Raw genomic sequence first — 17007 nt, 5'->3', positions numbered from 1 at the left:
CGTCCCAGGCTCCCCACGGCCCGGCCCCTGCCCACTGCTTACCTGTGTTCCTACCATGCCCGAAGCTCCTCTGCTCCCTCCACCCCAAGGGCCCCCCTTCATCTGTGCCGTCCCTCCTCCCTGGGGTGCCCTTCTTGAGAGGCCTGCCAGCTCAAAGACCCTTATTTTTCAAACCCTTACTTTTCTGGGCTCCCACATTCCAAGGACTTCTCACCCCCTGGTCCCCAAACCCCCTAACACTGTAAACCCAAATCCGAGGGCTTATGTACAAGCGTTCTTTTCTGTGCGTATGTGTGTGATTTTCATCAGATTCTCAAAGGGATACAAGACCAGTCTAGACACAAGGTTAGGAACACAGCCTGTGAAATCCACTGGCCCTGGGTTCACACCCCAGCTGCCGCTTACTAACTGTGTGGCCCTGGGCAAGTTACTTAACCTCTCTGAGCCTCATTTCTCTCCTCTGTAAAATCAATACAGATCTCCCTCAGAGAATTGTTATGAGGATTAAATCAGAGTATTGTGTGTTTAGAGCAATATCTGGCACACAGTAAGTGCTCAACAAACATGAGTTATTCATATTAATTGCTGTTCTATATCTTATACTTACATCTACTACAGGATTTATCACTGTCTATCTGTACAGTGATTTAGTGTAGTGATTATCGAAATTGCTGCCTCCCGGGGGAGGCTCAGAATTATCTGAAAGCAGGGACTTTGAATTATTTATTTCGGCATCCCAAGCACACACAGATAGGCAAGAAACATGTTTTTAAATGAATGGAAGAATGGGTAGCTGAGTGGATAGGTGGAGAGTTAGATGGATGAATGTGCTGTTACAGTTCAGATGGGTGGATGGATGGATTAATGGTGGATGGAGGGGTAGGTAGATTGATGGCTGGATTAAGGGATGGATGATGGATGGGTGGATAGATTGTGACTTGATGGATAGATGGGTAGGTGGACTGACGGATGGATTTAAGGATGATGGAGCGATGGATGGATCTATGGGTAAGCAGATAGTTTGATCCCACAGGAGCATGGATTGGGGGCTGTTCTGTTCACTGATCAGAACAGTAACTGGTGCATAGTAGGTGCTCAGTACTTAGTTCCTGGGTGAATGGAAAGGCATATGGGGGATTGGCCGTCTCTACCTTGAACCACAGTTAATTAAATTCCCGTGCTACTGTCTGGATTAGGAGGGGCTGTTACCATTCAGATGGCCCAGTGGCTGACAGTTGAATCCATGCTTGGACCAAGATTGTGGTGAGGCCCCCTGCTGGTGTTAATGTGAAACAACACCAGCCAAACGGAGTTTTCTTTCTCTTTTCTAATTTACGTTCTATTTTTCTCCTGGTGATGATCCTGAAGGTTTACTCTTAAAGCAGTGGTTCTCAAAACCTTTGTGCTCATCACCATCACCTGAGGGCATCTCGTTACACCTGTAGGTTTTCCCTTCTCCTGGTTGGAGAAGTCAGGCATCTTTAACCAGGCTTCTAGGTGACTCTGAATCCAATGCTTCTCAGACCACGCTCTGAGGGACCCTGTCCCAAGGGTGAGCCCCTGCTGGTCACTAGGAGGCAGTGCAGATGGGCTGCTGCTTCAGGGACTGTCTCCCAATTCCCAAGTGGCATCCAGACCACGTCGGGAAAGGACACAGTCAAAAAGGCAGGCAGCGGTTAAGAGCTGTAGTTTTCCATTTGGACAATCCCGAGTTCAAATCCCAGTGCCACCACTCACCATTTCTGTGGCCTCAGTTTCCTCATATGTAAAATGGGGAAATAATGACTTCCCACAGGACCATGGGGAAGACTAAATGAGATAACATACGCAGAGGGCTTGGCACAAAGCAGGGTAAATCTTAGTGAATGAATATGTTGCTAAATAAACCCTTTTTTCCCCTTTTCTTCCTTGGATAACGGAGAGGGACCATGGACTTGATCTCTCTCACTAGAACGTGAGCCCTGTGAGGATAGGGACTTTGTCTTTCTCATTCACAGCTTTATCTCCAGCACCCAGGACAGTGTCTGCTACCTATAGCAGCTGCTCACTAAACGTTTATTTAAAAAAAAAAAAACAACAAAAACAGCTCTGGCTGGTGTGGCTCAGTTGGTTGAGCGTCATCCCGTGCACTGAAAGGTTGCTATTCCCTGGTCGGGGTGCACACAGGAGGCAACCGATCCAGAGGCAACCGCTCGATGACGGAAAATGTTCGAGAGCCTTCGAGCTCTGGCCTCTGTGTGGAAGCTTCTCATGCCTGTGTCTGTGCTGTGTGGCAGGTGGCAGCCCTGAGCCCTGACGCTTGACCGGATGGAAGCCCGCCAGCTTCTGTTTCCACGAGTGGACACACAGAGCGTGGCCCCCAGCTGGGAAAGAAGCCGGAAACGGCCGCAGTGAAATAATCCAGCCCCAACCGGCCTGAGCAGCTGAGAAAGGCGAGGAGGGCACTGTGGCTGCTGGCGACCTGAGGATCCTCCTCCACCTGCTCCTCTCAAAGTTCTTTGGGGCTCTCTGAGGCCAAGAACAAGATGTAGGAAAATGGGACCAACTCCTGGGTGTCCTGAGCCTCAAAACTCCTTTTGTGGCCCAGAGACGCTCACCTTGGCCTCGGGCGGGCTGGCGAGCTCTGGATTCCGTTCTCTTGGCCTCAGCCACGTGCCAGACACCCTCCAGCTCTGGTCCTGGCAGATGCCTTCGCAGAAGGAATAAGACGGGAGGCTCCCAGGGGTTCCACCCTTAAGGGGAGCTTGGGAAAGGAAGCCCCCTCCATCCCTGCCCTGTGGCCCCTCTAGCCAAGCCCCGGCCAGCCAGTCCGGAATGATCCCGCTATGGCCAAGCTCTGGTTCAAGTTCCAGCGGTACTTCCGCCGAAAACCTGTGCGTTTCTTTACCTTCCTGGTGCTCTACCTGACGGCCGGGAGCCTCGTCTTCCTTCACGCTGGCTTCGTGGGCCAGCCCGCTGTCTCCCAGAACCAGGCCAGCCCGGCCGCCGGGGCCCCGGCCGAGGGCGCCGAGCTGCCCTTCCTGGAAGACTGGCATCTGGGCAGAGGCTTCAGGGACGCGGGGGAAACCTTGAGCCTCGCCCGCAGATACGGACACGGACCCTGGTTCAAGGGCAAAGATGGGAATGAGAGAGCCAAGCTGGGCGACTACGGAGGTGGAGCCTGGAGCCGAGCCCTCAAGGGTAGGGCTGTCCGGGAGAAGGAGGAGGAACGAGGTAAGAGTGGCGAGCACCTGGGCATGGAGGAGTCTGTGATGCTGGAGGGAGGTTAGGACTTCAACATACGGATTTTAGGGGGGACACAACACCTCTGTTTTTATCCCCACTTTTCAGGCAGGAGAACAGTATCTCTGGGAGCTTGGGTAATAACTAGCACAAGGCCACTGCTGTGTCAGGATCTGAACCCAGATCCGGTTAACCTCAAAACCGTCCTTCTCATATGCGCTACTGCCTCCCCTTTGTGAATCTACCCAGACAGTGAATAAAAGGAATCCAAATTAGTCATGGTTAGCTCCCCTTTTAACAAATCACCTTATTGAAGAGAGCAACATTTCTTGGAGAAGAAGATTAACTGAAGCAAAAAACAAAAGGAAAGCAAAAAAAAAACACCACAGGGAGGGCATGTTCCCAAGCTCAGCCCTCGCTGGTCTCTGGGCTTGAGACAAATAGCCCAGCTGGGGCGGCTTTGCCATCTCAGCGATATGTGCACCGCGGTGGTGGAGACGAGCTGATAGATCATGTGGCCTTAGCCATTCATCCACCCTCAAGTGGCCTGTGACACGGTCTGTCTTAGACCCCTGGCCTCCCTTCTTGTCTGAGGGATTCTGCCGCCTGCACAGGGCTCTGGGAAAGTGGCTGCAGTGGGTTGGAGGCACCCACACTGGTGAGCTGGGCGGGAGGGAGAGCTCAGGGACAGGGACCACATTGTGTTTGTCACAGCCTGCACTGAAGTGTTGGTGGGGGAGGCGTCCCCAGCCCTGGCCCAGGACGGGAGGAAACCACCTCCATATCCATATCCTGGCCAGGAGAGCTCAGCCCCTCGGCAGGTCACGGTGTGTAATATGCCCGTGGGCCGTGTGTCTTTTTATCCCTCCTATTGACAGATGAGGGAACAGAGCATCATCTGTCCGTGCAACAAGTCTCTTTTTTTAAATATAGTTCTATTGATTTCAGAGAGGAAGGGAAAGGGAGAGAGAGATAGTAACATCGTTGATGAGAGAGAATCATTGATCGTCTACCTCCTGCATGCCCCACACTGGGGATTGAGCCCACAACCTGGGCATGTGCCCTGACTGGGTATCAAATTGTGACCTCTTGGTTCATAGGTCAATGCTTAACCACTGAGCCATGCAGCCAGCCATGCAACAAGTCTTTACATGGGCCATCTCATCCTGATGCCTGGCCCAGAGGAGGGCGAGGGAGGGGGTGCAGCAGCATTTAAAAGCCCAGGTTTGGGGGCACATGACCTACAGTTGAATCCCAGCTCTTCTCCCAAGGGACCACCCTTCCCATTCTCCCTCCATGAAGGGCTCCCTGGTGAGGATGGAGATGCCCTTCTGTCAATCTGGGACTTGGTGTGGTGCATGGAACAAAAGGAGTACGCAGGCCGGGCATGGATGTGGTCTAGACCCTCACAGCTGCACAGACCCATGCCACTTAGCTTGAGAATCAGCATATCAGTCAAGGGGCAAAAACCCATCTCGAAGTCTTGAATCAGCTTAAACTAAAGAGAAAAATGTACTGGGACTTGTCCCCAACTATGGAAGGGACTGGATTCTTAAATGAATGATTTCTCACTCTCTTCTCTGCTATGTCTGCCTGAGCTTGGTTCTTCTACACAGAGGGACTTTGGTACCAGGAATTGTGACTGTTGGTAGCTCTGGCCTTAGAGAATGCCAACGTCATATCCCAAGGGAAACAGATCTCTCCCCCTCCCCGCCCCAGCTTTAATTTATAAGAATCCAACGAATGGGTCATGTGCCCTTCCCCAGAGCAATCCATCACTGGCTGGTGGGAGAGACGATGGGCCCTGCCAAGGTCAGTGTCTCCCCGTGGTCCCAGGGCATGATCCCATCCATGGCAGGAGGGACATACGTTGTTGAACAAGCACAGTGACGAGACGTGGGCTCCCCTAGAGCTGTCACGGTGTGATATGCCCGCCCTGGGAAGGCGATGTTTCTTTTAAAAGGTGAACTGTTCTTAGTCGACCAGATCACCTCTGTCTCTCACAAGAAATTCAAGGTGATGGAGGTCGAGGCGCATCTCCTGCGGGGCTGACAAATCCTGCACTTAGCAGAGTGGTATTGAGGGTCACGATGCAATGAGCCGGCTCCCTCTGCTAGACCCTGCTCTGCACCAGGAGTGAGGGGGTGAGAAGCCTACAGTTTAGACAGCAGCCAGCCAGGGAGAGTGATCAAGCGGCATATGGTGTTGGCCTCAGTCATGCCTATGAGGGCCGTGTAATTCCAGGGCTGGCTGGATCCTTAGTCCAACTTCCAGCGACTTCCTTCCAAGTGGAATGGAGGAAAGAGCACTGCTTTGGGATCCCATGGAACCTTTGTTCTGACCCCAGTTAGCCGCAGGGTTCAGGCAGGCCATTTCACCTTTCTGGGCCTCTGTTCAGTCATCTAAGAAGAGTGTGAGGGCCCCGGCCAGTGTGGCTCAGTTGGTTGGGCGGCATCCGCTGTACCAAGAGGTCCCCAGTTCGATTCCTCGTCAGGGCACATGCCCGGGTTGTGGGCTTGATCCCCAGTGGGAGGTATGCAGGAGGCAAGCTCATCGATGTTGCACTTATGTTGACGTTTCTATCTCTCTGTCTCTCTAAAATCAATAAAAACATTAAAAAAAAAGAAAAGAAAAGAAAAGCATGTGAGCATGCCAGCGCTTCCCTCTTCACGTGGGTCATCGCAAAGCTCCCCAGAGTTAAGAAGCAGCAAGCGGTAGTTCAGAACATGGGCCAGAATGTAGGGGTCCAATCCTGGCTTCAGATGCGCAAGCTGTGGTTCCTTGGGCAAGTGACTTAACCTCTCTGGGTTTCCTCTTCTGTATAGAATGGGGATATTAGTACTTACCTCGTAGGAACATTGTGAAAATTCAACATGTAAAGCGCCTGGCAAATTCTATGTCCAAATTAATAGTAATCATCGTCAGAACATCTGGGAAAGGACTTTATAAATGGTGTGATCTTTGTAGGTGAGAATTGGCTATTTACCAGGAAGCACAGGGAGGCATTTACTACCTTTTTGAAAATGAAGTAGATGGTCGTTGGACATAACTTAAAATTTTCCTTTGGATGGAAGCGTTCTCCGTGGCCCACTGTGGAGGCAAACTGTAAAGAATGCCCGCAGCACTGCGACTGGCCAGTGTCTCATCCCCTCCCCTTAACTTCGGCCTGCTGTGTGCAAGACACGATGGTAGAAACATCGACACAAGTCGTCCCCGTTTAACCTCGCTGGGTTGGTATTTTCATCCCCACTATGAAGAAAACTAGGCTAAGAGGGGTTAACTGGCCCAACCCCCCCAGGCCAGGGCTAGAAGGTGACCAAAGTGAGAGGAAGGCCTTGACCTTGAGCCCCGTGTTCATTCTAAGGAAAATACCTTACGGCCTCTTGTAGAAATGATAACATGCTGTCGAGGGTCAGGCTCTTCAGAGCTGCCTCAGTGTGGGTCTCATTGCTTGGTGCTACGGAGTGGCCTTGGCTTGGATCCCCACGCGCCCACTCATCACCAGTGGAGCTCAGGGTTGACTTTAACCCTGGCCACAGAGGAGGCCCCTCCTCTGCTCTGCTGGCCTCCAGGGCCCGCAGCCTTACCCCTTGGACGCCACTGCCCTTAGGGACCACGTTCTACCAATGCCCATGGCTGTCAGTCTCTCCTGCCTGCTTTTCTGCTCAGAGGCAGGAATGGGTACCAAAAAGTCCGTAAGGCCACACAACCAAGGCACCTGCTTACTCCTGTCACCCTTTCAGCCTCGACCCCAGCCCCGTCTGACTTTTCTCCTCTCCCCAAAGCCAAGTACATCGGCTGCTACCTGGACGACACCCAGAGTCGGGCCCTGCGAGGCGTGTCCTTTTTCGACTACAAAAAGATGACCGTCTTCCGTTGCCAGGACAACTGTGCAGAACGGTAAGGCCCCGACGTCCCAAGCTCCATTCATTCCAGACCCCTTCCTTCTCAGGTTCCTGCCTGTGGTGTTCTTTTTCATGGGAGCATGTGATGGAGGGTGAGCACGTGGCCACAAAGAAAGGGTCTTGTAAGGCTGTGGATGCATAAGTCCATGTGTGTGTGTGTGTGTGTGTGTGTGTGTGTAAAGCATGCTTTGTGCTGAAGGTGTATACAGGTGACAGTCAATATGGCCATGGTATGTCTATGTGTATACGTGAATGGGGGTATAAGACATCAGGAAAGGATGAAGGCAGATGGTGGTCCCTAGGGGTCCTGGCCCCCAGAGCCCTCCCATCCCCAGGTCTCCTCACGGGGTGAGTCTCCCTGTCCCCGGGGTCTCCATGGCGGCAGCTGCCCTGGCCTGACCGCAGCCTTCCCCAGGGGTTACCTGTATGCCGGGCTGGAGTTCGGCGCCGAGTGCTACTGCGGCCACAAGATCCAGGCGGCCAACGTGAGCGAGGCCGAGTGCGACATGGAGTGCAAGGGCGAGCGGGGCAGCCTGTGCGGCGGCGCCAACCGCCTCTCCGTCTACCGGCTGCAGCTGGCCCAGGAGTCGGCCCGCAGGTGTACGTGAGTTGGCCCCTGCCCCTCTCTGCGGCTCCTTCCTTGGCCAGCGGGCTCTGGCCCTTGCCTACCTACCTGCACGTCCCACACCTTCCATGGCTCTCATCACTCCCATGCCATCGGCTGCCCTCCACGGCTGCCACGGTCCTGCCCAGGCTCACCTCCCACCCACCACGTGCAGAGCCCTTTGCTCCAGCTGCTTGGCATGTTTCCACCCCCTGCTTCTCTCCCACCCTGAGTTGCCTGCTGGACCACTTGCCCCCATATTCCTCCTCCAACTGAGCTAGAGTCTGAACTGAGCCTGTCCTTCCTGAGTTTCTGAAAGCAGATTGTCTCTAACGATGATGACAATGACAATGGCAAACAATGCACCCTCTTCTAAGTTCCTTATATGGAATAGTACATCTAATTCTCATGCTTCAAATAGGCCCTATGAGTCACCTACTCCCATTTTACAGATGAGGAAACTGAGGTTCAATGTCACATAAACAGCAGAGAATTTAAACCAACTCCAGAGCCTATGTCTTTAACGCTCCAGTGGAGAGAGTTCATTCCTCGCTTGTCAGTGCTTCAGTCTTGTTGCAAAAGTTCTGTTTCCAACCTGAGGGAGGAAGGGGGATGAATAGGAGAGGACAGGAGCTGGGCCTCTGCTGTGGACACCATCCCACTGTCCCCTCTGTGGATGTTTAATAGCAATTAATATCTGAATGTCAAAATCTGCTGTGTTTCATGCACCGTGCTAAGCCCACGGCAGAACCCATCTCATTTACCTTCCCTACAACCTTTCCGGTTGAGAATTTTACAGTGAGGAAAGCAAGGTTTAATGAATTTAAGTAAACCTGCCCAAGGCCACGCAGTCTAATTAAAGGTGCCCTTCAGACTGTAAAAAGAGCTAATGGCCTTGACAAAAGATGGAGGGCGGAGGATGGTCCTATTTACCCTGGGGCCAGCGCTGCCCAAACTTGACCGTGCAGGTGACCCCTATGGGGATCTTGTTAAAATGCACATTCTGATTCAGCAGGTCCGGGTGGGATACTGCATTTTTAAGGAGCTCCCAAGTGATGCCAGGCTGCTGGTCCAGGGACCACACTTTAATAAGTAATAAGGCCTTAGGCCCCGGTGGAGCCGATAAGGCCTGCCTGGAATGCAGTCTTGCCCACACAAAACTTCACGCCTGTCTGCACGCACAGAGAAGTCTCTTCCACGCGAATGCCATTGTTTATAAAAATTCATCCATGGTTTGCTCGAGAATGTATTCTGTTTCACAAACACCATATTTTTGAAGCCCCGTTCAAGCTTTGCTCTGCAGTAGGGTCGAGTGAGACTGCTGCCAGTTTGCAAAGGGGCCGATTTCTGCCAATGGATGCCCCACCCGCCTCCCTGTGGGTCTGAAGGCCTGGCTGGCAGAGGGTGCAGGTGGCGTAGGAAAAATCCAGGCTGGAGAATGTTCACACAGCCAGTTCCTGTGTTTGGCCATTCGTGTAATGAGGTTTTAATTTGATGGTAGATTTATCATCCCCATCACTGAACCCCTGTGCCAATATTTATGTTGTTTTGATGGTGGCTTTGACCATCTGAAGAGATGGCCTTAGTGTCATGGGTACATGGGTATTTAGAGGGAAAAGATGCTGCCACTAAAACAACCCAGTGGATGGGATGAGCCAGATAACAAGGATGGGGCTGTGAGTGTCATTAGCCAGATATTGGCCAGACGTCCTTTTGGTTAATGTTCAGATTGGACATTCTCTCTCTCTCTCTCTCTCTCTCTCTCTCTCTCTCTCTCTGTCTCTCTGTCTCTCTCTCTCACACACACACACACACACACACACATTTCTGAGATCACCTGTTATAATAACAGGCTCACTGATCATCTGGGACTTTTTTAATAAGCTGAACTATAAGTCTCAACACATGAAGGCCACTAAACAAGGGTATGTTTTGCCCTTGTAACAGTAGGAGGGCTGGATGGTTGCTTGTGAGCAGCCCCTAAGGTGTCTAGTGGAGAGACAGGCCCAAGACCACTGGGGAGGGGTGTGTGCAAGGGGTTGTGGGGACTCTGTCTGCAGGAGCCAAGGGAGCAACACTGGAGCTGAATCTTCTTCAAAGGAGATTTCTAGGTGAAAGAGAGAGCCTTGTGTTCTAGCCACGAGCAAACGTCCAGGCTCAGCAAAGTCCAGGTGTTGAGTGCCATGTTGGAAGCACCTTCCTTTCTGATGTCCCATTTTACAGTTTTGGAAACTGAGGCCCAGAGAGCAGAAGTGGCTCAATTGAGCCTCCTTGGGGAAGGCTCCCAGAGGAGGGCTGTTTGATTAGGGCCTTGAAAGATACATAGGGTTTTGCATGGATATCCAGACTCAAGACACGTTGCCAAGAAGTGGCAGAGAAATCTAGGCAAAGGGAATAGAGTGAACAAAGCCTGGAGAACGGGAGACTCCGGGTCACCAGCGTATGACACTCGCTCGTATTTTGTCAGTCACAGAAATGACCTGCTGCCTCCAGGAGGCAGGGAGGACGGACACCAGATCCCATTTGTAGCATCATCCGTTGGTATCAGCACTGTGTCGTGATTGCGTTTCCCTGAGCAGTGGCACAGAACTCTTGAAGACTGTGCGGACTCAAAGGGGGTTTGTTATCTTCCAGGCACCGCTGGGGCGGGTGGGGGACATCCACCTTCCGTAGGGAGGTGCTGGAAGGCTCCCATGGTAGCAAGCGAATGAAAAGGTTGGCAGAGCAAGTGTCTGCAGGCATCCTGCTATTCTGCCTTGACACAGACTCTCACAGACCCTTCCCCGTTGTTACAAAAGAACCGAGAAATGGACTTCCTTCGTGGTTGGATTACACTTTTCACAGCAGTTTGCTAAATGTGTCGGCGAGGGTAGCTCTGCTCCAGGGGCAGCGACCTGCCGTGATTTGAAAACATCGGGGCTTTATTGGGTGTTACAGGAAATATAATTCGCCTGGAAGATTCTTGCAAGATTTGTATTGCAACATCTATATGTCAGGCTCGTGGGTGGCTGTCCATGGTGCTGAACAAAACAGATCCTTGACTTAATGGTTCACAATTCACATGGTAGATTTTGTGTGCCATTGTTAGTTCTGGTGCTTTTTTTTTTTTTTTTTTTTTTTTTTTTTCCCGTCTTCCAAAGTTAGAAGGGAAATTTTGTTCACTGCTGGTGATTTATGCTCACTGATACTCCATTCTGACCACTTCTGCTGAGGGGAGCCTCAGATGATCGCCGAAAAAGTCCCCTTTTGATGGATAGACCAACCCTAGCTCCTTCTTTACCCGGCCTGCAGGCCTCTCCTTGCCCTTGATGTATGTCTGGGAGTCCTGAATTTTATGCAGGCCTTCATGTATTATGCAGTGCAGAATCAAGGAGATGGTAACTAGAAGTTTTTTCTCCTTCTCCCTCATGAGGGGGGAGAATTGCTTAGCTGTTCTCCCCTCCACACAATACCAGAAGGCTGTGGGAGCGACGCAGGTTTTGAAGTCAGGCGGACATTGTTTCTATGCCAGCTCTCTCACTTATTTGCTCTGTTGACCTTGGCCAAGCCATGCATTCTCTTTGAGCCTCAACTGCCTCATCTGTAAAATGGGGGCAATTCCAACCTTTAAAGATTGCTGTGACCCCCTCAGTGAGATAAAATGGAGAAAGCATCTAGCACAGTGCCTGTTATGCAGTATTTGTAGACACCGCCCCCCCCCCCAAACTTCTTAAAATGAAAACTCCCCAATCTACTCTGAGCACCACCCAGTTCAGATTATTTGAATTTGCACCAGCCTGCAGGGGTGCCCAGAAATGGCTGGTTTGAATTCTTCTCAGATAGTTAGGCTCTTTGTGTGACTCCATCTCTCTCTGATTATAGGGAGCTGTTAACGGCTCCCAGCTCGTGCCTTTCTTCCTCGCCTGCATCTTTAATGCAGTAGAGCTTGGCCTAATTACCGGGGGGGGGGGGGGGGGTGGGGGGGGAGCCTCTTTCAAACCAAGGAGAACTCTTCCACGCCCGCCTTTAAGCCAACGCCTGACGACATTTACTTCATTTTTTGTGAAGCCCCAGAACAAAGAGATAACGGGACTTCAGAGGCACTTGCAGCTGGTTCCGGGCTGTTCTTCGTCTGCCCCCAGCAAAGAGAGCTGCTGAACAGTTGCTCTGCCCGCCTCTCGCTCATAAAAACCCCAAGCCGCGGAGGTCACGCACCGTCTCAGCTAGCCTGGCAGTGAGGAGCTGACTCTGTCGGAATCTGGGGCACGGGCCCTTGTGATCCTCGGGCCCCTGTGGTGGGGCCTGAGAGGGTTTCTGGGAGATGCACGGGGCCAGCACGGGATCCCTGGAGCTCCACCACATGAGAAGCGGCAGGCCTCCCGCAGAACAGCAGAGATGTGGAAAACTAGGATGTGATGTCAGACAAGATTGGGGTCAAAGCCCAGCTCTGTTCCTCACTCGCTGTGGGACTTGGGAAAGTGATTGAGTCTTGTCACATCTCAGGGTCTCTCTAGTGTCCCCTACCTCACAGGTTGCATTGAGGATTCATTCAGATACAGTGTGTGTAACATCCTTGGCACTAATGACTCTCACCCTGCACCAACAGCGCCCCTTGTTTTATGCGAAAGCTGTGCTTCTGGAAAGGTATGTGCAGCTCAGATTTCTGAAAACAACCGAGCCCAGTTTTAAATGGGCCTCATGAACTTTTCAATAAATTTGATTGGGGCCACTTTTTTTTTTTTTTTAGTTTGTCTTTATTATATTAAAATATACATACTCACTGTAGAAAAAATAGATTAAGTTTTACAAAAAGATGGGAATAAAAATTGCCTAGAATCCTACTTCTTATCAGTCAAGAGCTCTCCTGGGAAACAGAACCAGGAGGAGGTTAGGTAGGTGGAAAGACACACGGACGGACAGAGGGATAGGTGGTAGAGGTGTTTATGTTTATTTAAGGAAGCTGGCAAGTCCGAAAGCTGCAGGGCAGACCAGCAGGCTGGCAGTGCAGGCAGGAGCTAATGCTGCCGTCTCCAGGCAGAATTCCTTCTCTGAGAAACCTGTTTTGCTCTTAAGGCCTTCAGCTGATTAGGTGAGGCTCACCCACTCCTTGGAAGGAAGTCTCCTCACACTCAACTAATTGGGATCTTTCCAAATGGGGTTATTTTAAAGGGAGTCTCTCCCACATATCAGTCCCTTGAGGCCTGCAGGTGCTCAGCACTGGGTGGGTTTTCCCCCTAAATCCCCAGATGATGGGAGGAGAGGGCTGCCCTGGTGCTATGAGGAGAGGCAGGACAAACCTGAGCCCTTTGCTGCCCTCCCTCCTTAGCCCTCTCCTGATGAGGTCCTGTCAACCCTCCCTGGCATCTCTCATCTTCCTGAACGGGGAGTTGCCGTGGTTGAAAATGAGGAAGCGAGACATAGGCATGCTGACAAAGAACCGGGGATGAGGTGGCCCCCCAAGAACATCTCCGTGACCTGGATTGCTGACAGATGCCAGGGCGGAGGAGAGCATTGAGCTATCTAGCTCGTTAGTCTCCATTTTTGCTTCACTGTGTGATCTCGGGCAAGACTCTTGCCTTCCCTGGGCTCTCATTTAAAAGTGCTTCTGTCAGAAGGTGGTTCTCCCAGCCTAGATCTGACGACCCTTTTCCCTCCGGCTCTGCAGATGGAAGCGCGGTCTTCCGAGGCTGCTTCCGCAGGCCCAGCAACCTCTCCCTGGCCCTGCCCGTGACGGCCGCCATGCCAAACATGTCCGTGGACAAGTGCGTGGACCTCTGCACAGAGAAGGTGAGACGGGGAGCCCAGGGAGGGGCGGTGTGGAACGGCTGGAGGAACAGGATGCTAGGCTGGAGAGGGATCCTGTGATCCGTGACGTGGGAGAGGGTGTGCCCGTGTCATCTGTCCCCCCGAGGTAGGGGTGACACAGGGTCAGTTTCTCTCGCGATAGTGAGGAATACTCAGGAGTGAACTGAGCCTAAAAGCACGGCTTTCGGAAGACTGCCAGGTACAGGCAGGGATCGTCCCACCTTGGGATGGAGTGAGTTCCCATCACTGCTAAGAGAGACCAAACCTACCCTGGTAGAACTCACTGGACCCAGCCTTGTAGGAGCGACCTTGGTTCGTTACCGGATTATTCCTGGACCAGCTTCCGGGGGAAACTGGGCTGTAGGGCTGGAGTAGAAGTAGATTGGACAAAGGACAGTCAGTCCCCTGCCCTCCGAATCTCAGGTCATCCTGCTCCCACTTCGCTGTCTCATAGAACAAACAAAGCAATTAGGAGCCGCTCTCCCAACGAAGACTGGTACACGCAGGTCCCAGGATCCTCCTTGGCGTGAAAGCATGGATCCAGGCAGCTTTCCCCGAGGCACTGTTTTTGTCTCACCGTCAGACCAGGGACATGGTTTTGTCTCACCGTCAGACCAGGGACATGGACCGTGGCAGGTTGCACACCGTGAGAAAGGCATTTATTTCTCAGTTTTCTTTCCAGTTCCTCCAGGAGAAAGCTCATCTCAGCGCTGAAGTGTCTTAAACACTCTCTACCCTCAACTGATCTCCCTTTTGCAGGAAAAATGGAGCCGACACAGGGCTCAGTCTTGGCAGGCAGAAGGTCTTAGTGAGAACTTAATTACACTTTTGTGTGTCCATCGTGTTTGCATTTATAGTATAGAAACCATGGAAGCCCTCGAAGTGGTACAAAGTTTCCTTGGAAATTTAAGTCCCAAAAAGTGAGTGGACTGAAAGGAGACAAATAAATAAATGACAGGGAAACAACTTAAGAAAATGGTCACCATTAAAGTGACGGGTATGTTAATTAGCTTAATTCACCACATATACATGTATCGAGACATCACCTTAAAGACATACTGTTTTTGTTTGTCAGTTATACCTCAGTAAAGCTGGAAGAATACCATAGTGCAGGAGGTACACAGATGGGGCCACGTTGTAAAAGTGGGGTTCACTCACGACGTTTCGGGATCCTCAGTTGGGGAGAGGGATGGAGACAGGAAGACTCGGGCTGCTCCATGTCCAGGGGTTTAGCAGAGTTCTTCCTCGTCCTCTCCCTCTCCCTCCCCAGGAGTACCCGCTGGCGGCCCTTGCCGGCACCGCGTGCCACTGTGGCTTCCCCACCACGCGCTTCCCCCTGCACGAGAGAGAAGACGAACAGCTGTGTGCCCAGAAGTGCAGCGCGGAGGAGTTTGAGAGCTGCGGGACCCCCAGTTACTTCATCGTGTACCAGACACAGGTGCAGGGTAAGCCAGGCCTCCCCCAGCGACCCTGGGTGTTCTCCCAGGACCTCCCTCCCAGAGGTGCCTGGACAGTCCACTTCACGCAGCCCATACTGTGCAGGCCAGAGGGCGGAGGCGGAGGGCGGAGGGCAGGGCTGGTGACCTTGGCCAGGCTTAGAGATCCTGGATGGGCCACAGAGGGACCCTCAACTCCAGGGGTCCTCAAACTTTTTAAACAGGGGGCCAGTTCACTGTCCCTCAGACCGTTGGAGGGCCGGACTATAGTTTAAAAAAAAAACTATGAACAAATTCCTATGCGCACTGTGGGCCGGGGACGAGTCGGCTGCTAAGTAGGACAGGCAGCGGCACCCGGCGGGCCAGATAAATGTCCTTGGCGGGCCGCATGTGGCCCGCGGGCCGTTGTTTGAGGACCCCTGCTCAACTCTATCCTTCATACTGCAAACCTTGTTGGTAGCTTTTTTCTTGAAATGGAGACTGTGGCATTGAGTGGGAAGGCATCCGGGCTGGGAGGGGGAGACCTGGGTCTCCAACACAGACCCACTGCGTGATCCTGGGCAACTCACTTCCCCTTTCTGGGCTTTCCCTCAGCTTCCCTTCCATCTGTAGGGACCAGAAGAAATCACCCCTGTGCCTTCTTAGCTCTGGGAGGGTCTGCACCGGGAGGCTGTGGCGCACACTTGCCATGGGCTCTGAGAGTCGTGGCATCCCGGGGTCTCTGTAAAGTCAGAGAATCGAGAATATCAGAATAGTGCTCACCTGTCCCAACCCATTTTACAGGTGTGGAAGTTGAGGGCTAGAGAAAATTAATTACTGTGCCTTTGAGCGCTTTAGCATTTTAATGTATTACATGCATTGTTTGATTTAATCCTTACAATAGCCCTACAATCTCGATGTTCTTGTCACCCATCCATCCATCCACTCACCATTGCATCCATCTATCCACCCATCCATCTGCCATCTGCCCATTCATCTACCCACACACCTATCCATCATCCATCTAACCACCCATTCACCCACCCATCTACTTATCCATCCATCTGGCCATTCATCTATCCATCCATCCATCCATCCATCCATCCAAGAAACATTTATTATCACTGCTATATGCCAGATAATATGGGAAGCACTGGAGGGGTCATCGAAGAACAGTACAGGCAGGGTTTCTCACTAAACAAATACTTTCTGAATGACAGTTGTGATAAGCTACACGAGGGAGGTGGACACAGTACTCTAACGCTAGATAGCCCAGGAGTCAGGAAGGAAGGAGGGGCCGGGTCAGCAGAGAGTGGAAGGATAAGATTCGGTCTACCTGGCAAGGGCGGGGAGGAGACAGTGAAGGCGGAGGGAACAGCGTGCCTGAGGGTGCTGAGTCAGGAAGGCGCAGAGCACAGATGAGGACATGAAGGGACACCAAGGGACTGGCAGGTGGGAAGTAGGAGGGGAAGCAGGTGAATGGGATGAGCCTTGGAGGATGCAGGGGCCAAGTTAGGAAACTTGGACTGGATCTCACGTAGATGACACCATCTGAGGGGGTTAATCTGGAGGAGAGGGTGGGGGTAGGAGGAGGCGACTTATGGTGGCAGGGGGAAACTGAGGCAGTGGAGAAGACTCATTCTCCTGACTTATTGAATCCCTACTATGTGCTAATCCCTTTTCATACATTGTCCTTTAATCCTCACATCAACCCTGTGAGGGAGGAACCATTTTCCCCATTTTACAGATGGGGAAACTGAGGCCCAGAAGAGGTTCCATCATGTACACTGGGTCGAATGGCTAGGACGTGGCAGGGGTGGGACTCACACCCAGGCTTCCCCTGCTCATCCCCTGCTCTTTGCAGACAACCGCTGCATGGACAGAAGGTTCCTTCCAGCCAAGTCCAAGCAGCTCATCGCTCTGGCCAGCTTCCCAGGTGCCGGCAACACATGGGCTCGCCACCTCATCGAGCTGGCCACCGGCTTCTACACCGGCAGCTACTACTTCGATGGTTCTCTCTACAACAAAGGTGAGGAGGCTGCCTGGGCTCAAAAGGACACACTGGGAGACCATGGGA

General features: G+C 52.2%; 1 protein-coding gene across 2 annotated transcripts in view; it reads left to right on the top strand.

The window, feature by feature from the left end:
- Positions 1–17007, top strand: part of WSCD2 (WSC domain containing 2) — a 77474-nt gene that overhangs the window by 45430 nt on the left and 15037 nt on the right. For both annotated transcript variants that reach the window (XM_080650534.1, XM_080650535.1), the window contains exons 2-7: positions 2277–3213; positions 7008–7122; positions 7543–7727; positions 13376–13497; positions 14786–14960; positions 16795–16959. In XM_080650534.1, the coding sequence (XP_080506660.1) occupies positions 2826–3213; positions 7008–7122; positions 7543–7727; positions 13376–13497; positions 14786–14960; positions 16795–16959 (1150 nt within the window). In that variant the 5' untranslated portion in view covers positions 2277–2825. The remainder of the gene's footprint in view (positions 1–2276; positions 3214–7007; positions 7123–7542; positions 7728–13375; positions 13498–14785; positions 14961–16794; positions 16960–17007) is intronic.

Source organism: Plecotus auritus (genome assembly GCF_963455305.1).
Source record: "Plecotus auritus genome assembly, chromosome: 13".
Lineage (NCBI taxonomy): Eukaryota > Metazoa > Chordata > Mammalia > Chiroptera > Vespertilionidae > Plecotus > Plecotus auritus.
The sequence above is the reverse complement of the archived record's forward strand: the minus strand, read 5'-3'. Positions and strand labels throughout refer to the sequence as shown.